Source organism: Apus apus, chromosome 6 (genome assembly GCF_020740795.1).
Source record: "Apus apus isolate bApuApu2 chromosome 6, bApuApu2.pri.cur, whole genome shotgun sequence".
Taxonomy (NCBI): domain Eukaryota; kingdom Metazoa; phylum Chordata; class Aves; order Apodiformes; family Apodidae; genus Apus; species Apus apus.
Window position 1 is genome coordinate 25,479,713 of NC_067287.1, and position 22,663 is coordinate 25,502,375.

The following is a 22,663-nucleotide window of genomic DNA, read 5'->3' on the forward strand; positions in this document are numbered from 1 at the left end:
AATTTCAGCCACTGCTGAATATAGGATTTTTAGCAATACTATTTTTTAAATCTTCCCTTAACTTCACAATTTCACAATAGCAAGGAATCAGTTTGAATTTTTTTTACATTCTCAAGTGTCTCTTTAACCCAGTTATTAATTTCTTTGCAATTAAAATAAAACCTAATTAATACTTAAATATTATGTAAATCTACAATTATTCAAAACTGTAGTAAAGAACACAGCATTGATATTTAAATTGTTAGAATTTTGTTATATTTAAAATTAAGATAAAGATCAAAACAGTAAAAAAAATATTTCCCAGGTGCTGAACTCACAGGACATATTGTCTTTTTGTGCTTTTGGTTCTATTAAAACCTATAGCAGAATGCTATAGGAGCTGTGATACTGCTTTGAGTGACTTGAGCCAAGTATTTATTTATTTTTAAGGTTTTCAGATGGGTGGGTGTGTTTCTATTTTAAACAAGTAGCTCAGATTTTCCTTGGCATTCTAACACAAGTTCTGTAATTGTTTTTTTTTTTAAGAGTTGTTTGGTTTTTTCCCTGAAATTAAGACTGGCACATGTTTTAACCACTAGCTGCAGTCAATAAAGTTCTTTTTCTAGATGAATGTTCATTTTTTGCTGGTGCTCACTACCTTGAAAGCTGGCTGTTAAAGCATTGGTTTTGCATCAGCAGTTTCAGGCTCTGCTGCTTTTTTCCTGTAAAGCAGTAGAGGTAGGTGAACTACTATTTTCATAGAAAAGAAGTGGAGGAATTAGCGGGTTTAGTACATATTTGGACTACTTCATCTTGGCTGACACAGATTTGGAAATCCCAGAGACTTCCACCACGTGGACTCAGATCAACAGACCAGAAGATGCACAACCAAGCCAGTGCACCTAGGAAGCAGGAAAGTTCCTATGCCTGCCCTGTTCAGTGCATTTGTATATGTACAGTTACTTCATCACACTTCAAATTTGTTGGTAGTACTTCACTCATGCTATCTTTGGTAGCATGTGTAAAAAATAATTCAGCTCCTTGCACACTCCTCTACAGCCTGAGACTCCTTCATGTTTTATACTGTGGAGTTGCATAAATACATACATGGTAGTTTAATTATTAAACCCTTCTCAGTTCTTTGAGCAGCTTATTTGGGATCCAGTAACAACTTCCAATGAAAGGATAAAAGAATAACTAAAACATTAGCTGGATCATGAACTGGTTGAAAGGAAGAAGTCAGAGAGTTGTGGTCAATGGGGCAGAATCTAGTTGGAGGTCTGTGGCTAGTGGAGTCCCTCAGGGGTCAGTACTGGGACCAGTACTATTCAATATTTTCATCAACGACCTGGATGAGGGAACAGAGTGTGCCCTCAGCAAGTTTACTGATGACACTAAACTGGGAGGAGAGGCTGACACACCAGAAGGCTGTGCTGCCATTCAGCAAGACCTGGACAGGCTGGAGAGTCGGGTGGGGAGAAACTTGATTAAATTCAACAAGGACAAGTGTAGAGTCTTACATCTGGGGAAGAACAACCCCGTGTACCAGTACAGGTTGGGGGCTGACCTGCTGGAGAGCAGTGTAGGAGAAAGGGACCTGAGGGTCCTGGTGGACAGGAGGATGACCATGAGCCACCAATGTGCCCTTATAGCCAAGAAGGCCAATGGCATCCTGGGGTGCGTTAGAAAGGGTGTGGTTAGTAGGTCAAGGGAGGTTCTCCTCCCCCTCTATTCTGCCTTGGTGAGGCCACATCTGGAATATTGTGTCCAGTTCTGGGCCCTACAGTTCAAGAAGGACAGGGAACTGCTTGAAAGAGTCCAGCACAGAGCCACAAAGATGATTAAGGGAGTGGAACATCTCCCTTACGAGGAAAGGCTGAGGGAGCTGGGTCTCTTTAGCTTGGAGAAGAGGAGACTGTTTACAAATCAATGTTTACAAATATGTTAAGGTCGAGTGTCAGGAGGATGGAGCCAGGCTTTTTTCAGTGATGTCCAGTGATAGGACAAGGGCAATGGGCACAAACTGGAACACAGGAGGTTCCATGTAAACATCAGAAAAAAACTTATTTACTGTGAAGTGACAGAGCACTGGAACAGGCTGCCCAGAGAGGTGGTGAAGTCTCCTTCACTGGAGATATTCAAAACCCACCTGGACTCATTCCTGTGTGATATGCTCTAGGTGACCCTGCTCTGGCAGGGGGGTTGGACTAGATGATCTTTTGAGGTCCCTTCCAACCCCTAAGATTCTGTGATTAGCTGATTCTATGCCCTCAACAACCAGTGTGGTACTGTTAAATGCTGATGTTGCATCCAATTGACTGGACATGTTGCCTCACTGTCCCATGGGCTCTGTCTAATCTGTCCCTCTGTGTCTAAAATGTTTTTACAGTTGGTCATTCCTGACCTTTTCAAATAATATAACTCTGGGGTAATCTTCTCCTCCTTTTTCCTCTCAAGTTCAAAATCCTCATCATTTCCATTTACAGAAGCAGACACAAACTCTTGACTGTACTCAGTATTTCCATAAAACAGTCCATTCATTATTAGAATAAGGCACCAGCTCTCCAGTGTGTCTCCCCAGTGCAACGCCTAGAGTCAAGAATGTTCTAATGCTCCCTACTGTGAATTTGTATAAAGAACCTCTAGGAACCAAGCAAGAACCTTCTAGCGCCAGTGGCCCAACAAACTCAGGGTTTAACACACTGACTTTTTTGTGCTCTGACCCATTTTTCCACCCTGCTGGTGCTTCTTTATAACTCTAAGCATATATAAATCTCTGTCTGGAGAATGAAAGCAGCTTGACAAGTTCTATTATTATTGAAAGAAAAATGCTACAACACTCAGAATCCTGGAATCAGCTGAAATAGATACAGAGCTATAATAATTTCATCTCACTCATGCACATAAAAGTTGAATTAATGTCAGTGGTATGTATGAAGAGTAAAGAATATATACTACTGACTATGCTTGTCAATCACAACGAACAGCATCCTTGCTGGCAGACTTATGAAAAGATTCAATTGTGTAACCATTGCCTCTTGAACTAGATTTATTAAAATATTTAAAAGATGGCACCTGTCGAAAAAATTCTTCCATCAGGGCCATGGTCCACCGGTAGTGCAGTTCCCAGGTTTTTGCTGGATGACTTATGTCTGCTGCATGTAGAATCAAAGACATGGCTTTGGCTTTGTCTACCCTGTCAATTCAAGGACATGCTCCAATTATCTCAAAACAAAAGCAACTATTTACATTCTTTTCTTGCACATGAGTTCATTGAAAGGCTACAGATAATGAACAGAATGGTAAATAACCTACCCCTCTGTCTGCTGTAGAGTGTGTCGCATGGTTTTAATTTGTTGAAAATGACCCGACATATCTGTAGACAAGACCATCTCAATGACCAAGCTACGCAACTCCCTACAAATAATTAAAAGCAAAATGACTGATTACAATTCATTTTTTCTATGTATGGTACATTTGTTTAAGCAGTACTTGTTAATTTATAACTTTCTAAACAACATCAAGGGGTTTATTACTTTTTAAAAAACACGTAAAGAAATCATTAACAACTTGAATGCTGTATCCTAAAGGGATTCTGCAAAAGGACATACTTCAGAAAATGCACTCTGCAATCACTGTTTCAGAGTTAAATTGTTTTGTAATTCCTCTCTTTTAGTGTATAAACTAAAATTACATGCAGCTTTGACACTCATTAGAAGTCTTTCCTTATTTTTCCAGCAGTAGAGCTTTCAAAAAAACAGCTGGACTGTGGTTTTACCACTATACAAGAGGATACATTGTGTCTCTTATTACCACTATCATATTAGAGCAGTGCAGGCATACCACCAAACCTAGGAAGAAGGCTATGGAAACACTCAGAAGAGCAAGAGGTATTATATCTGAAATTCTATCAACATTATACCAATACATGGAAATTATTATAAACTACACTTAATCTCAAAAATACCTTTAAAAATACCTTAATGCCTATTTCATGAATCATAACAAGTTCAGGATTTATAATTTATCTGTATCTTGGTATTAGGGTCAGAGATGTTAGCTTGTCCAACAGCTTTCTGTTAAATGAACATGAAAATAGTAAAACATGAATCATCTCAGAAAGCACAAATTCTCAGTTTATATAAAAGTATATTAATTTTGTCAACAATACTTACTGGTTTAGAGAATACTATTTCCCTGATGTAGATGTATTGGATAGAGACCATGTAGGAGTTTACTGTGTCTTTATTTATATGCTTTTTAAATGGCCTAGGAGGATCTTTGTGCAAGTGTAGCTCATACATATATTGGGGACAACTCATCACATTAAATCTTTCATTATGCACCATATATCTTCATCCACATACCCTCAATCTTAAGAATCTCTAAGTATCAATTACAACAGTAGAATCCTACCATAGTCATTCTCACTGATCTTTCATACTGTATTAATATCTTTGATTTACTTAACAATGCAGTTTTTTTAAAGGACTACATTGTAAAGAGGTAAACTTAAGTTTTCTTTAGGGTTGTTAGAATAGTTCATTAAAAAATTATCAAGACTGCTTCTGAGCCAAAATAATTGCAAATTTAAGCTGACACTCCTCATTGATTTTTGTGTATTTATTTCTGATTATCTTTGATGTAACTAGATAAAGACTCAATGCTCTCACTTCTACTCAATAATATGCCGCCATAGCAATTAGAAAATGCCTTAACTTATTTGACCTTATCATAACATACTCATGAATTTGCATCCCAGCTGTTCCTCCACCACATTGCTTTGAAACTACTCTTCAAACACAGTCAAACTCATTGGAAAAAAAGCCAAAACAAAACCAAACCAACAAAAAACAGCTCTACTAGTGTTACAAATGCTCAGTCTACTGCCACTGCACAGAACGTTACTTGTCTTGGACTTAAACCATTCCTAAATTGTTTCCCAGGAAAAAAAAAAAACCACAACAACATTTTCATATTAAAGGAGATCTCAGCCAGTCTCATAGGTAACTCCTGGACAGAAATGCTTGCTCGCTTCATTAAGCAGTCCACAACTACAGGCACCAGGATAATCCAGTTAACATTGCTCATGCTACCATGGGAAAAGGATACATAGTTGTTGTCATCTTTAGTTCTATGATGGGAAGTGGTAACACTATTTGTGTACAGCACACAGAGTTTTGGGGGGCCCTACAATGGGAAGATGACTGGTTTTGAGTATACAATTCCTTTTTTCTTAAGTAAACTGTCATGTCCTGTGCTATCATCTTTTTTTAACCCTTCTATGCCCATATGTCCTGTGGATAGGATACTGTCAAAAAGTAGATGCAAGATTATGTGAAAAAATTACATGAATAATGCTGTAATAAACATAACACAAGGAGTGGCACATTAATTTCTCAGAAGAGTAGTTAAAAAAACAAACAGAAACCAGCTTTACCTGGATTTATCTGTGACAAAGACATTTAGTCAGATAGACACTAATGAAAAGAATTCTGGGACAGGCAAAGATGAGCAAAAGCAAGCTGGGAACTGACAAGAAAATGTTCATTTTGCAAGTTATAGCAATCTTTCTTTCCTAAGACAGAAGACTCCCAAGAGAATTTGTGAAAGAAAAGCTGTTCATTATGCATTGTATACAATTGTATACAATTTGTTAGTCTTTTTTATATAATCAGGCAATATATTGTTGTACACTTTATGGCTGCAATGGTTTGAGACATTAATTCTTTCTGACCACCTATTACTGTTGATGTAACACAGTAGGTGCTAGAACACCAGAAGCCTGGTAAATCAGAGGAGGAGGAGGGATAAGAAGGGATCCCTCTTCAGTTATTTAGGGGCACTAAGTGGAAGAAACAAGACAATATGGAAGACAGGAATATATTTTCAGAGTTGAGAAAAGAGTGAGAAATTACTATGAGTGTCACATGGATTTCCAGCAAAGGACATCCTAACCAGGATGCTGTTGTGTTTCCCTGCTTAGGCCCAAACACTATGTTTTAAGCTTCATTGAAGCTGACAGTTTATTAGTTCATTTATCTTCTTAGCATTAACATGTAGAAAAGAAAAAGTAATACTATAAAGTCATTCTCAGTCATTTTGCATCCTCTTCTGAAATAATTAGCAGAACCACAGTTTAAATAGGCAAGGGTATTAAACTTTAAAAAGGTGAAATCACTGGAACTCAAAAAACCAGATCTGACAGTAGTCAAGAAATGTATCAGTGCCAGAAAGCACATTATAAAGTTCAACAATTCATAACTTCAATTTACTGCCAATTTGATTCAGTGCTAACTTCAAAGCTGTTAGTCTAACAGCAGGAATTTCAGTATAGGTCCAAGAAGTTCACTGTAGTAATAATTAGAAAATTGAAGAGTCTCTTCTAAGCGGCTAACATATCCGTCATTGCACCAGTTAACAACTGTATCTGATGACAGAGTAACAGGTATTTTTTGATATTAGAAATTAATATCAGGAAACCATAATTTCATCTAAATTAAGTAAAAGACTTCAATGGGCTGTGCAGGTTCTCAGACGGGCACTTTGGAAGTTAACAGTTTGTTTGAAAGTATGGACTGGAATTGTCTCCTTAAGAGACAAACCATTGAACTGAGTGTCCTCATTTAGTTGCTTGAGCTCATTAGTCACTTCATACGTATCTTCTTAGTTGTACTGAACAGGTCCAACAAAAAACCTTTAGCTCTACTTTCTCTGCTTGCCAAATACCAACAACTTCAAACTGGCTACATATAAGAGTGGACTGGATCTGTGCAGCCACTGTTTGCAAACAAAATTCACAAAACTAAACTAAAATCCTCCAGAAAATCCAAATTGGGTTACAGTGTGAGAAGACTGAAAAGCAAGTGCAAACACACCTTGTCTGTGTGATTGAGCAACTTCTGAAGTAATGTGGTAGTTCATTATAGGTCAAAAAACCATGGAGAAATTTAATACAACAGAAGCTAGAGCAAATGGTCCATAATATAAAGAAAAAGAACCATGGGAAGACCAGACTAAGCAATCTATGCAGAGAAGAGTGTGAGTCAGAAACGTGAAGATAATCTATCACATTCCTCTCTTTATTCTGTTGCAGTCCAGCAGAGCAATAAGTATAAATATACACCTGGAAACCACTGGCTCCTCTCTCCATTGGGAAACACTTTTTTAACAGGAGTTACCAGCCTATCCCTCTTTTTCTCAGTGACATAACAAAAGCGAACAACTGGGATCCATTGTACTAGCTGCAGACAAATTTCTGTTAGCTAGAGCAACTGCATGTTGCTGCAAGGATTCCCAAACTATAATCATTTATGGTGGTCTCCAGTATTGAAGGATTCTTTCAGCTTCAGGAATTACACTAAAATTGAGAGGAAGAAGAAGATATTTCTGTAGTGTTTCTGCCCTTTTATTGTTGTTGGACTCTCCAGATAATTGTTTTTTTACTGCTTCATCAGGATGTAACTACACTGTGCTATGCTACACAGCAGAAATCCCAGAGGCAGTAGTGCTCCAACTGGCAGCAGAGTGTGACTCTGCACCCATGTTTTAACCCAGTTAGAAAAAGGTAACCTAGCTCAAGAGGGACATCCCTGTGGTTTTCCTGAAGAGCTATCTCACCTGAGACACTGCCCACACAGTCCAACACTGTGCCTCATAAATGCACAACCTCACTTGGAAAATTGTATGGAATCTCCCAAAGAGTACTTCTTTACAACACAGCAGCCTTCCCTGAGCTCTAGATATCCATTACTCCTTCCAGTGCCAGTTACTTCCTGTAATTTAAGCTCTTATAATAGACTCCACAGAGAAGTCCTGGTGTTTTTTATTATTTTTAAATACTTAAATTAAGTTTGAATGTCAGTGTAGGTCTTACCTCCAGTCATCTTTGGTTAAATTTCCGAGGATGTTCATCTCTTCTTCTTGCATGAGTCTATAAGCAGCACTTACATGATGATTTTCAAGAACAGAACGATCATTGTACAATATTGCAACATCTGACCTAGTGTTCAAACAAACAAACAAAGGCAGAATTTACAAGAGTATCCAGATGATCCCACTGGGGAGGGTAGTAATGCATATACTCTATGAGAACTATTGACTACATAGCACACTATGTTTATTTGGATTTATTGTATCAAAAGCTGATAGTTTCCACCCTAAATGCACAGACAATTGTCATTATACAATTGCATATGCTGTTTGTGGGAAAGTAATATTTTTAAATGTGCAATGTTTTATTTATATGATATGACTGTGAAAAAAAAATTGTGAGATCTTTGAGCTTCTTGACTGTAGATAGGATCACAGAGCAACAAAAATGCTCTAATAAGGCTCCTCCAGAGTATTCTTTGGAGATAAAACTGTGCAAAATGCAATGCATACACCAAGAGAGGGAGCTGCACACTTGGTATTATGCATATTATGAAATTATTATGAAATTACTACCCCTGTTCTGAGATCTGCTTTGGCCTCTGTCACTCATAATCAGAAGGAGCTGTGAAAAGTAAAATACTTTAAAACTTCCATTTATGTTTTAAATTAATTTTATTTTTAATCAGAAAAAAAGCCAAACCTTGAGCCTCATAACAAAGGAATGGAAGAGATGCTAAGCTGAAATTTTATTGCATTCAAGTGCTTCCTAAAGGCACACCCTTAGCATAACATTAGCACCCTCAACAGCATCATTTCCCTCTTTAATTAAAGACTAACCTACATTGCCAAAATTACATACAGACTTTCATAAATTTTCAGGGAAAAAATTATGGATTTCTCTTACTTAGCTTCAAACTTCATTAATTCTTGGTGAATTTGTTTACCCAAGATCTGATCTAACTTGCTAAGCAACCTCAGGTCTCCTCTCTCTTCTACGTTTCTGTTCTGATAAAACTATTCCTGTGTATTTCAATTTGGTCAGCTGAAAAGTCTGCAGTAGAAGAAAGGTGGGATGATTTAGCTGCACAGCTTACTTTGTTATTAATAAGGTAAATTCAACAACTTCTGCTGAGCCACCCCCACGTATGGTATGATACCAATGAATCTAACAATTTTAAATGCAATTGGAAACTTTATTTAGAGGGAACAAACCATAACCTACCTAAATAATAGATTTGTTCACAACCACAATCTTTCTAATATCATGGGAAAAAACATGATTTCCCAATCACATGTGTTTATGAAGCACATTTTGACCCACATAGCTACTTAAGGATAGCCTTAAATAGTGCTAAGACTTGCTATGACTGCTTTTCTCAGGCAAAAGAAGCCTGGAATCACTACCCTGGGATGCCACATCAGGATCAGGTTCCACTAAGAGAGAAGACTGAGCTCCATCACAAAACAATATATAAAATACCTGTTGGCAAGTATGTCCAAGTAAAACCCAAAGGCTAACAGCTTAACTCATGTTTCCTCTTTTTCAATATTTCAGAGCAAAATAGTAAGGACAAAAATAGAAAAGTATTATAAACTTGGAACAACAAACTGAAGTTTATTTTTAGCCAAAATATGCTAAGGGAGAAAAGAACTATGTCTTTAGTTATGCTGCAGATCTAGAATCTGTTCATTATTTAAGAGCACATCTAAGGGCACAGTATGTAATGGATATAAATTAAATGTAACCATCGGGCATTTTATCTGTATAGGTGAGTGCAAGGATATTTCCATCTAAAGTAGTAGTATTTCTAGCACTAGAATATGTCAGTGTTTTGCTTAACAATTTTTTTTTCAAAAGCATGTGGGCTTTTGTCCCAACTGAGGACACCAAAACCAAGGTATAGCTTCATGTGAGAGAAAAATAAGATGCTTTCTACTAGGCTAAGTATGAGATGTACCATTTAACACCCCATAATGGACTAGTCACTGTTTTCCCTTGATAAGCTGAAAATATTTTCAGGGGAAGAGATCTATACCATTGTTCTGGACCAGAGGCTAGGATGAAACATCATGCCTACATAATACAGTTAGCCTGACCTTCAAGCTGGATTTCTTTCTCAATTTCTTTTTTGTATCTACTGCAGATGCTGTCAAGATAAGCTAGGAGAGGGCTCTCGGAAAGGATTTCTAAAGCCGTACTTGAAGGCTGTACTAGGAGCCTGTAAGTTTAATACACAACTTGACATAAAGTGCAGCACCTGAATTTAAGAGCAGACACGTTGCTGAAAGTGAGGTGGTATTTTTCTGGAGACACCGTGAAAGAAATGTGTGTGTCAGACTTGTCACATTTTAAGCAAGTGAAGAGAGGAGTGACAGGTTTTCAAGTCCACTCTCTGAATCTTTTTAAAGTCTCCCCTGACATATCAGCTCCAAAATACATTTCAAATACTATGGAGCTAACTCCTTACTTCGCCACACTGTTTCTGTTCAAGTGAGCAATCTCATTAACTGTACACAAGTCAAGGAAGCCTTGTAAAATCAGAAATGACATAGCTACTTCCTGACTGCATCAGTAAGAGGTATGAAATAGTTCAGACCAATGAACAGCAAACTCCAGATATGACACTTTAGAAACCACTCCTCTTACCTTGTCTGAATATGAAAATTGTTTGTGGTCCCAGTATGTTCATAATCATGGATGGCAGCTGCAAAGATCATTGCTAAAATTTCCAGTTCTGTGAGCCAGTGCTGGTAAACAAAAAGAAAATCTCAGTCATATTTTCTAAAACAGCCTAATTCAGGTTAAACACTGCAGTACTGGAAATAACTTGCATTACCTTAAACTTCAATAAACTTTATTCTTGTCTTATTCCAAGTAGCTATATATCCATAACACTTCAGTATTACACAGGAAAATCACTCCTTGTACTTATAATTTCTCTAAGACAAATGGCCTTATGATCACTAGCAAAGTAAATATTGGCAAACAAAAATACAAGAAGTTATTAAGATAATTACATGGTATACTTCATAGATGTTTTGAGTAGAAAGAATCTAATCTCCTAGCCCATATATGACACTTGCCAAATTATGCTATATTAATCTAAAAACTTGATATGAAGTTAATGTTATAATTTGTCTTTTAGTGAACAATGTATACAGTTTATAATAAATTCTAGGGACAACATCAGCATTAACTATATTTTACCAGTATACACAGCAGTAAAATTAAGCCCATGGAAGATTATTCTGTTTTAAATTTTTTCATACTTCATATTAGCATAAGGCTAGTATAGAGTTACATAGAGCAAAAGTTAATACAGATAATGTATACAAGATAATTGAGACCCCAGAGTTTTGTGCACTTTCATACCTCTTGCTAACTAAGGTTGTTCTGTATCGCTCAGTTTGTAAAATAATCTGTTATTTTATCTTTCAAGATCTATTTCTTGAATGAGAGATTATCCTTGAGGAGAAAATTAACTCTATCTAAAAATGGGGGTAGAACAATAATATGACAATTAACCCCCACAGTCATAGGACTGATTAAGTCAAACGTCAGTCAAGTATTTCCACACATATTTCAGATTTTTTTAGTGTAAAAGCAAGTTTCTGTAGCAAAGGATCAAAGAATTATCTCATCCTTACACACTCATGTATGCACATACATGTGTATGAATGGATATAAGATGTATAAGCTGCCAGAAATAGTATGAACTGCCAACAGCAGTACTTCTTTCAAAGAAGAAAGGAAACAGTCAAAATTCGTAAGTAATTTGAGAATAACGAAACAGGTCATTCAGTGACAAAATAAGACTGCTGAGGAACAACAAGTACTGGCTGTTGGTGAAGAAGTATAGATTAAAAAAGAGGAATGAAAATGTACTGTAAACAGTTCTAAAAATGGAAACCATGGCCTTCATTGTATTGTGTGTCACAAGAAACCAGGCCATGACCAGTCCTGGCTTCCACAATGCTTTCAACATACCAAATAAAATAGAAATCCAGCAATTATTAGTAACTAAAGTTAAACATAAACTTTTTCTCTAAGAAGCCTTTTCAAAGATCAACGTTTTAAGTAACCAAAATAGCTGCTAGACAATGCATTTATAAATAGAAGAGCATTCCTTACAAACAGTATGCATGGACTATACTAACTTCATACTGTGATATATGAGAGCAAGTATTCTTGAGACTGTAACTCTATAGTCAAAATTCAGATCAGTACTCAAATTAGAGAATGAGAGAACTTCTTTAGCTAAAGGATTTGTAAGGAAGCAGGAGAAAGCTCTTACAGCGGCAGTTAACAAGTGTTTTTCTTTTGAGAGGGAAAAGCAGGTATCTGGGGGCCCACAAGACTGTGAAGAGCTGGAACCTGCTTTCCTCCTAGAAGATAGTGTGCCATGCAGGTGTAGGACCTATTGGAAAAGATCTCCTCTATTGAGAGATATTTTCCAGTATTATAAATAGCATATAATTAAACAGATACATTCCAACTTTTCATGAACTCTAGTTCAAACTATTTTTAAAAAAATGATGGGTTCAAAAATTAGTAAGAAAGGGAGTCTTACAATCCACTTATTGACAGTAAAGAATTTTTTTTCCACTAGTTAGAGCTATACAGGTACGTGGGAGGAGAAAAGGGATGGTGGGAAGATGATCGATGACTCAAAAGTTCTTTACAAGATGTATTCCTTGAGACTTGGGTTCTTACATCTTTATAAAGATGAAGACTTCACAAATGTGAGCTTGAGTTATATATTTCAGTCATATCATCTGGGATTTAATCTCTCGGGTAAGTTAATAGATTGTGTGCCATCTGTGATATCTAACTTTCTAACACATTGATCTGAGGTGGTTGGATCTTGCTTCTTAAGATAGACAGTAACTTTTGGAAAATACAGTTGTAATTTCTTTAAATGTGACTCTGAATATGTCTTATTATTCACTGAAATCTCACTAAAGGCTCTACCTCTAACCCACCAAATTTTTTGGCAAATGCTGAAATATGGCTGCTTTCCAAGTGCCTGTAGAAGATACAAAATGTATGACCTCAACAACAGGAACCTTGAAAAGGATTTTCTAAAACCCAGCTTTTTGAAACATTTGCTTCAGTATGTCTTTCAGAAGTGACCAAGGAAGACAGCAATTTTTTTGCAAGATTTGAGAGTCAGCATCAGTTCCTTAAAAGACAATGAAAGCACATTAACTTCAAGTCACACACTGATCTGCAAAAAATACACAGGAGTTTGATACAAAATTGCATCAAATTGACTCCAATCCAGGTATTTGTTAGAAGGTGAAGCGCTGGAGAGGCATTACAATGTACATACTCTGAAAACTATTGGCTTAAGAAGCAAACTTCAAACAGTTATTGAGTAGGGTTCTGTAGGGTAAACCAGGCAACAGTAAAAAAAACCCAACAAGTTAAATAGAACATTCGCATGATACTGATGTGTTCTCAAACTGCAAATGATATTTGGGACAGAAATACTTTGCAAGCTGCAGAATCTCTTAGTCTTCTTTCAGACATTGATTTCTATAAACGCTCCTTCTGCCTGGCAAACTACATCTGTTTGAAGGCACTCTTGACTAAGTGTTGTCCTAGTCAGACATCTTTCCAAGAGCTTTCCAATATCATAATTTAGCAATTCAAATGTGATTATTTAAAACCTGGCCCAATTTTATAGGAATATTTTGCAGCAGTGTTGCAAAATTAATCAGGTTTTACAGCAAAGTAACGGCAATAAAGTCTAAGATTTTCTGCAAACAGTTGTCCAAATCACATCAAAGTTCAGTTACACAGTTAAGATGCTAATAGTGTAAAGCTTCAGCTGGAGAAGCCTCTCTTATCTCCTGTGCACCCAGTGGAACAGCAGATATTCAAATATAAAATAGGTTCCTTTATTCAGTGTTCAGAGATATCCAAAGTGTGTTGCAAAGGTTTCTAATAAGTGGCTAAAAATTTCAAATTCACTGTGATAGCTCTGGAAGTTGCAACTTTGTCCTTATATCCCAAAGAAAATATGGATGCTACTGGTTTTTTTGAAGGGCTGAGGACCACAGTTACAACAGGCCAAAGAGATGTTTATAATGGATAATATAGTAGAGGGATTTTCCTTCCTGTCAAGTTGCTATCCAGATGTACAACTGCATCAAAGACATCTCATATCACTTCATGCTTGCAGCTGATCTTACAGTAGAAGACAAGGGTAGGATAGGAACCATGATCTAATCTCTTCAAGCTTTTTCTTTTAGTAAATTATTATTCTGATAGATTAACACCTTATACAACAATTATGGTTTGGAGTGATCTTGGCAAGGGCTGCCTAGCCTATTCTTCAGTCTGGTATGGAAGTCCTTTCTCAAGAAAACATATCAATAAGAAAAGAAATCTTGTCTTTTGAAGACTCCAGGTTTTAGGCTGCAAGTAATACTTGTGTTAAAATACTGCCTTAAAAACATGTTCCTTCAAAAGTAGAATTAAATCCTGCAATGCCCAGGGACTTTTTCTTCCCTATGCTGAAGCCAAAGGCAAAACTTTTGGTGAGAAAAGGCTTAACATTAGCCAATGACTATGATTTATTAGGTATATATTGGAGCATGAACACTTAGAGTCAGCCCTAAAACCAGAAATCAGAAACCATCACTCCACTAGTGAGGACATTCCTAGTGAGGACAGGTAATGAAAAGGCATTGACTGAAATGTCTGTTTTCTTTCAGTCAGCATTTACTTTTGTCTACCAAGCTGATATTGGGAAGATTCCCACTGCTGGTATTGAATCAAAGGTAAGTGTTTAGAGTAAAAATGCTCACCCAGACTCAGTTTCCAAAGCAAAGACTAAAAAATATTGGGATATTGCAAAGTGCAAGGCAGATGCAATCTCCTGCATGCTATAGGCACATACAGTATGGAAGAGCAGTCCAAAACAAGCTTAGAAACAAACTAAGAGAAAAAATAGCTGCAGGGTCTTTGAGAAAGCCTGCACTGATTCAGTCTGTCTTTCAATGGCCAGGACCTCAGGAGATACTAAAACTTCCTTGCCTGATCACACCTCCCAGGCTCTGATGTGGAAGTGAAAAATTCTCACCTGCCCACTCCAGAAAATGTGATATATAGTGTGATATAGAATGCCTTAGCCCAGGCAAGGAAAAGCAAAAGGATTTAAGGAGGATTTTTTTCTCTTTTTTCCTCTGTATCAGGAGAGTTCCAGCCTTGAAAAATTGTTAAAGTTACATTAAATTCACATCATGAATGGTAGTTTTGAACCTATCTCTGCACAGTTTTCAAGGGAGCTTTTTCCTTAACAAAAGATGAATGTACACATGTATCTAAAACAGGAGAAGCTCAGAAAAGAAGTAAATTAAACTTTGCCATATTTCTTACCATGATACCAGTGTGAATCATTATGTAATGCACAGTCTGAGTAACATCAGCTGCATGGATCAAATTGTGATACGGATTTTTGTACTTGCTGTAACCAACTTCAAGAGCTTCAGCAAATGAAATAAGATTGGGAACAGGGATCTAGGGGGAAGCAAAACATTTTTAAATATGGTTTTTTTTCCTGCAACAGCTGCAAAGTTAATCATGCAATAAATAGAATGCAAATGAATACAACATAGAATTTAGTTAACAGAGAACAAAAGTAAAATGTAAAGCTCTTACATGCATCTAAATATCTTACATGCATCAGGGAGTCTTCACCCAATTCTTGTAGATGTTCTATCCCTCTGCCTACACCATGTGTGGCATATGGTTAGTGCAGAGGAGACTGCAGAGCTCTAAACCTAATAGTTTTCAAGACATGTCTGTCTGTACCAGGAATGAACAGATTGCTCACATACTAAAGACATGACAGATAGGAGTGTAACAATAGGATTACCTCTTTTTCTTCACCAGTTTTATCTTGCCTACGACAAGGATTCCTTGAATTTGACAGTCTGCCTTCGTTTCCTTCTCTTCTAGGCAGTGTATGAAATACAGGTACTATCTAATCCCATTTTTATCCCATATAGTAAAATTACATTTTCCTACATATTTTTATTTATTTATTTAAATGCCCTGCAAGATACATAGTAGGACAGAGAATGGGTATAAGCCCACTGAGTCAGTAACATTGTGCACTTTCTGACCATGTTGCAAATGGTACACCTGTTGCAGTTCTGACTTCAAGCACCCAAAGCTTGAAGGGAAAAAACTAAAGGGAAAAGCTGAGTCTGAGTTATTGGTTAAAATAAAAGTACTCCAACCAACTTCAGGGTGACACAGCCTCTTCAAATGGAGCATGGAGTTTTGCAGTGGACATTTTAAAACTGCAATGAAACTCATTCCATACTATTATAATGATGAATTTGGCACTTTGATCCATATTTTTTATCTCAGCCTGTTGGTGTCAGTTATAAATACTCCATATTGTATTACAACACTCTGCAAACACCACAGAAAACCAGCTTTCTATTCATATATCCCCCAAGTTGGTTAGGAGAGGAAGGTTCAGCTGAAACCCCTGCATAGTAGTGGACAACATGCTACGATCTAGACTATGAACAAAGTACCTAGGACTATCTACAGCTTTCTGCCTTATTAGGAATCCTTGTTCCAAGAAGCTGTGACACTAATTCAGTACTGTGGAGTAAGCAGGCTGTATACATTATATGTCTGTTAATTGCTTACAGCATTTAGCTGCTCATGAGCAACACCTCATCCCAAACTGACTTGACATGGGTCTGCACAGCATTCTACTTTTTGGGTTGCAAAAAAATTTGCATGCTGTGGGTGACGTTCCATTTGGTAGAACGGTGATTTGCCATATTCTTTGAAATTCTGCACTGCATTGTACAGTACAGTAATTTCAAACATATCCTGGATGTCTCGTATTTTAAATTTGACATCCTTGATTTTACATACATATCTTTATTTTTGGCTAGTTTCTGACCTTGAAACGGCTGAAAAGGTCATATCGGGTGAACAGCTCATACACCATAAATTTCAGACTGTGCTCTCCACTTGCTTCATTTAGGGCAAACACGTCAAAAGACCATTTATCAACATCCTGTAGATGAGAGGAAAAGAAAAAGAACATCAATTTCCCATCTGTTTAAGCAGGTTTCCAGTTAACCATTAAAAAGATGTTTGGGGTTTTTCTGGGGGGGAAGAGGAAGAGTTTGATGATATTTTGTTGTCCAACTCTTTCAAAGTCTTACTGAAGATAACACATTAATGACTATTTCAATAATAATGATGAAAAGAGTTGTGGCAGTTATGAATAAAACACTGGAAACATGACCTATGAAACTTTGTATGCTTTGAATCAAATGCCTTAATCTTTCAAATTTCACTTGCTTTGTACAAATTGTCTACAGAATGTCATGGAGCTAATGTGAATACCCATCCTTTAAATAGGCTGTCATGCAGTGTCATTAACACTGTAGCCATATATCAATTTGAGAATAATACAACAATGTTCGATTTTCAGGAGAAAAACTGAGGCACTACATTCTCAAAAAATATCATTTTTTGAATTGCATAGCTAGCCACAGGAACTTTACTACTATAAAAGATTGCCTTTTGGGTGAACTACAATAATGCCTTAAATTCACAGCAAATACTGTACTTGTTCCATAAGCTACATCCTCTTTTGTTAGCTCTATCCCAATCCTACTTCTCCTCTTTCTTTCCTAAAAAGGAAACAAATTCTGCTGAGGCACTGATTACCATACCACTGGGAGCTGATAAAACCTTGTCTCACATTTCTATACAAATTTCTATACAAATTTCATCCTACTGCTCCAATAACATGTAAACGAAATCACAACTAACCCACAAAACAATAAAAAGAATCAGATGCTATTTGTTAATTTCTAACTAGTAACTTCTCTGCTCTTTGTGCTCAGTTCCGTAGTACTAAATATGGCTAAGTTATGTTCAGTAGAAAACTATTAATCTCATCCTAAAAGTCACTAAATACATACATTCAAATCCACAATGAGTAAACTTATTTCACCTTAAATGTTACTATCACTTCTGCTGGATAAGCCAAACCAACCATGCAAGAAGTTCTCCGGTACATCCTAAAAGAACAAATAAAATATTAAGTAATAGTATTCCTTTTAAAAATACTGGAACAATTTATCTTCTTTTAATTAATCTTTTTTATGAACTTAAGAGAAAAGCCCCTCTGCTGGTGTATTATTCTTGTTTGTTAGTGCAGTCTTTGATACATTTTCATGTAGAAGTTTCCAAGCTGTGAAGTTCAATCCCAGAATTTTCCAAAGTCCAGAACATTTCATTACATTTAGAGGTTCCATCTGGATTTCTGTGTGGAAAAATACATTGATTGCAGAAATTGAAACCTAACTCCTGGTTCAATGATTTCCTTCAGCTTCATCCCACCACTTAAGTGATCTTCAACAACAGTTACTGTGGTTAAATGCAGTACTTTCTATTATAAGAAAACAAAGCTCTCACCTTTCTACAAAGATCCCAGCCTGTACAGCATGCACAATACTTCGGAATTTTGGTTTTTCTTCAGACCTCCTCTTCACTATTCCCATTTCCCTTGTGAATGTGGAAGCTAACCAGTCCCGCACTTCCAGTGGGACCGAATCCGACTGGATGTCAGAGAGCTCATCCTCGGTGTCCAAAAGCTTCCTACAAAAAAATTAATAAGAGGTAACTGAGAAGATGGCAGACTTGAGCAAAAGGAGTATGGACAGGTGAAGAGGTATCAAAATTTAAATCAACAGGAGCAGAGGTTGTCTGTAGAATTAGCTCAGCAAATAAGTGAATGTTTTCGCTGACAGACATACTGAGGCCACTGGGAAGCTGGGCACAGACAACATCTTCACTCTCTCACAGAATCACACAGAATCCTAGGGGTTGGAAGGGACCTCGAAAGATCATCTAGTCCAACCCTCCTGCCAGAGCAGGGTCAACTAGAATACATCACACAGGAATGCGTCCAGGTGGGTCTTCAATGTCACCAGTGAAGGAGACTCCACTCTCCCCCTGCTCACATTCCAGAAGGTAAAAGATACTCAAATGGAAGATATTCAAGTAAAGGCATATGAAGATTTTTCTACAGAGCTGTCACAGCTTTGGTGGATTGAAGCATAAACAATGAGTTATCCAGTCCTGAGGAGAGGACTAAAACAGTGGCTGACATGAGCATATATAGAAAGAGAGGTCACTACTGTAACAGAACATCAGTAGTCCATCTGACCTGCCCTCTAAAATGGTACAAAAAAATATCTTCGTACTTACGTGCAAAGTAAATTGTATTACATAACAATGCTACAGAAAACGCATTTAACTGAGCATCCTGTATACATGTTCATCATCTTATTCCATTGCAACATAGGTATTTGAAGGAATTAATTTCTTATGTGTGGAGATCAGTATTCCTATTGAAGGCAAGGTAACAAAACCATAGCAGTAAAGATATTCCACAAGATTAGATTATAAGTCAGTTTTCACAGTTCTTAGTTTTTCAAAAAGTTAGAATAGCTAGGGACACCTCTTACAAAACAGAAAAAGTGTTAAAATAGAAGTGTTAAAAAAGAAACTTCAACAGAACTGAATTGGACATCAAGCTATTGAGAAGAAAAAATGTAATTAATTATTCTTTTAAAACAGACTCAACACTTGAATTCAACTCTACACTTCTATAAACCTACCAGATGTAGGTACACAACCATTTTCTTGCTGTTATTTGCCCATATCTCTCAGCCTGCTGGGTTTCTTTCCAAGAACCAAATCCTTTATTTAGTCACAACAATTTTTCCTTCATGCAATTATGCAAGAAACTCCAGAGCTAACATGACCTGAGCATATGTAAGGCACGTCACCCTTTTAAAATGTTTTATTATAAGTGGCAACAATTGAATTGCAAGCATTGCATGATTACATAGATCTGCTTCTCTGCTGATGTCCTTCTGAAACTGCTCGGGTTGACATGAATTGGACACAAAGCAGTGATGGACAAAGTTTGAGAGTGATTTTCTTATCAGATAATCCTTTTGCCAATTTAAATCTTGGGTCTCTTCTAAGTGAACAGGATTCCTGGGAAATATATTTGGTGGGAATTCAGCCAACAGATGCGTATTTGTGAGAGGAAAATTATCAACTCTTTTTCCATTTTCATGTTCTCACCTCTGCTACTGTATTTTCTTTCGACTGCTAGCCGAACTGCCGATTGCTCACCTTATTTGTGCACTCTCTGCTCCTATTCAATGGCTCTTCTTTCACACGTTTTGCTTTCTCTACTTCTCTCCTTCAAGGATTTCAAACCTTTGCCTAATCCAAGGTCTTCTTTGGCATGTAGAGTAATGGAGCAGCAATGTGGATGATGAAGAAAAGCCTAAATACAGTCTATTTTAAAGGAATCTCCATGCAAATCTAATACTGTCTGAGGAACTTTAGGAAGATGCCTAGTAGGAAACGTGATGCCAGAAGTGTCACATAAATAATTTGTGAACAATGAGCGTAAAATAGTGTTCATCTGTTCAGTTGCCAGTTTCAGCAGCTCATACGGCTGGCAGCATATTTTGTGAGACTTTTCAACTGGGGTCTTAAAAAAATAATCCATAAAATGCCCCCCAAAACACTGCAGGAATGTTCCAGTTTAAAGGGACACGAATTATCAGACTAGGAAGGCTGTTTATCACAGAGTGCAAAAGAAGCAGAATGGACAAGTACGATGAGATTTTCTGACAGTGGGTCATGAGCCAAAAGTCAGTAATTTATTTTGGAGGTGCAAGATTTGTGCAGAGGAAAGGATCTGGGCAAATTACCTTGCAAAACTGAACCAAGGCTGAGACCGGCCATAGGTCAAAGGCTATAAATTTAATTTATTCCCTAAAATAAAAATGTTTCTGAGGAATATGTGACATTTGGTGCTTTTGTAGTATAATAAGGAATAAACCTTCTAATCCTAAACCATATTATTGTAACTATTCCAAATGTTACTCAAATGATATGAAATTATTCCAGCGATTAAAGGTCTATGGACATTAGGCTGCCTCAGAGCATGCAGCAGATACTGCACATCACTTGTGCAGTGTGAAACAGAACTCTGTATCAGTTTCCAAATCTGATGAAGATCTGAATTTGGGACCAAGTGCTGAGTTCTGCACATATGAGCTGCTGGAATACAAATTAAGGCTAGCAAGACACACTGCAGTTTCTCTAATCTTTCTAAAGATCTATAAAAGACTATTCAGTCTGTAAATGACAGTAATAGGAGTTACTTTATGAAAACAGAACAGAGAAAACAGAACTTGAAAAAAGTGTTTCTTTAACCAGTAATTTTCATGAAACCACTGCTCTTTGATGAGAGGTGACTGAACAATAAGTTATGGAAGAGAGTTTCAGTGCCTCTGGTTCCTACTTAAATAGTAAAGCAACTGCAACATAGAATCATGTTGTAAGCACAATCCTGTATAAGTACAAGCTCTTACAGATCCTTCAACACATAACCTTAGTAACTTCTCAAAAAGAATTAGCTACTTTCATAAGACTAACTGAAACAACATTTAACAAAAGGCAACAAGGGCTAATTATTAATCTCGTAACTATTTCCTGACCTTTTGAAGACTAATATTCTTATCAGGGAAAATTAGTCATAGCATATGCATTGCTAGAAATGGCCTTTTAATACATTCACTAATGATTGCTATTCTTCTATAATTATAGAGACAGGGCATGTATATGGGTGTACACATGCAAATAAATGGATCATTATATGGATCTATAATTTCATGGTAATTTTACTCAGGAAGGGAAATAAATTAGGCGATATATTGCACCATGGAAACTATGCTTAATTATCACAAATTCTTACAATCCAGTATTTGACTCATTTCTTAGTTTGTAACTTTTGTCAACTTTATTCATCTATTTATACGTTGATTATAAAATATAGCATTGTCATATTTCCATGGGTGTGCATATCTATGTATACATACACAACATTGTGGATTCTGTTTAAATACATGTAATTCTTCACCTTTTACTCACTGATTTTGAAAACACTACTTTAAAATTACCCAAATAAAGTGAATTTATATCTTGAGATGTAAAAAAATCAAATTGGTATACCAGTACAATTACTCTTTACAAAATGTGCATTATATATATAAATTTTACTAAATGTAGCAAAGGAATCTTCAAAAGTATCAGAAATCTTTCACATTTACCAGAAGTACTAACAGTACTTCAGTACTTACTTTACCATAACAGCTGAAATTTTCACCTGACAAGAACCAATGTTTAATTTGCCAGCCCCTGTCCTACTGATGTACATCACAGCAGTGAACGCTCCAAGTAAATCACACAGCCCCTACACGCTTGTCCTTGCTGTTACTACTTCTCTTGCACAGAACGTAACCACAACACAAGCTGTATCTCCGAGCAGATGTATTATAATGTCGTTCTGATGCAATCACTGAGTATTAATACATCATCGTTTATGTGGATAAATTCATAGAACCATAGAATGGTTTGTGTTGGAAGGGATCTTAAAGTTCCAACCCCTCTGCCATGGACTGGGACACTTTCCACTACACCAGGTTGCTAAAAGCCCCATCCAGCCTGTCCTTGAACACCTCCAGGGGTCGGGCATGCACAACTTCCCTGGGCAACCTGTTCTAGTTTGCAACAGGTAAACTTTTACATAGGTTCAAAAATGCTATTCTTAAAGTGAACAAAATAACAAGTGACCATAGCTGCCAAACACAAGGCTAGAACCTCCAGCTTAGAAAATATTTGGAGTGGATTAACTACAAGATTCACAGCCTCATCCTCTAA

At 36.8% G+C, this 22,663-nt stretch overlaps 1 protein-coding gene across 12 annotated transcripts in view; it reads right to left on the reverse strand.

The window, feature by feature from the left end:
• Window positions 1–22,663, reverse strand: part of PDE1A (phosphodiesterase 1A) — a 228,638-nt gene that overhangs the window by 42,289 nt on the left and 163,686 nt on the right. For all 12 annotated transcript variants that reach the window (XR_007889836.1, XR_007889835.1, XM_051622889.1 and 9 more), the window contains 8 exons: window positions 18,326–18,508; window positions 17,862–17,928; window positions 16,794–16,910; window positions 15,242–15,382; window positions 10,502–10,602; window positions 7,856–7,981; window positions 3,295–3,396; window positions 3,055–3,175 (listed from right to left, as the gene is read on the reverse strand). Coding sequence is in view for 10 of the 12 variants with exons in the window: in XM_051622889.1 (XP_051478849.1) it covers window positions 3,055–3,175; window positions 3,295–3,396; window positions 7,856–7,981; window positions 10,502–10,602; window positions 15,242–15,382; window positions 16,794–16,910; window positions 17,862–17,928; window positions 18,326–18,508 (958 nt within the window). In the remaining 2 variants the exon portion in view is untranslated. The remainder of the gene's footprint in view (window positions 1–3,054; window positions 3,176–3,294; window positions 3,397–7,855; window positions 7,982–10,501; window positions 10,603–15,241; window positions 15,383–16,793; window positions 16,911–17,861; window positions 17,929–18,325; window positions 18,509–22,663) is intronic.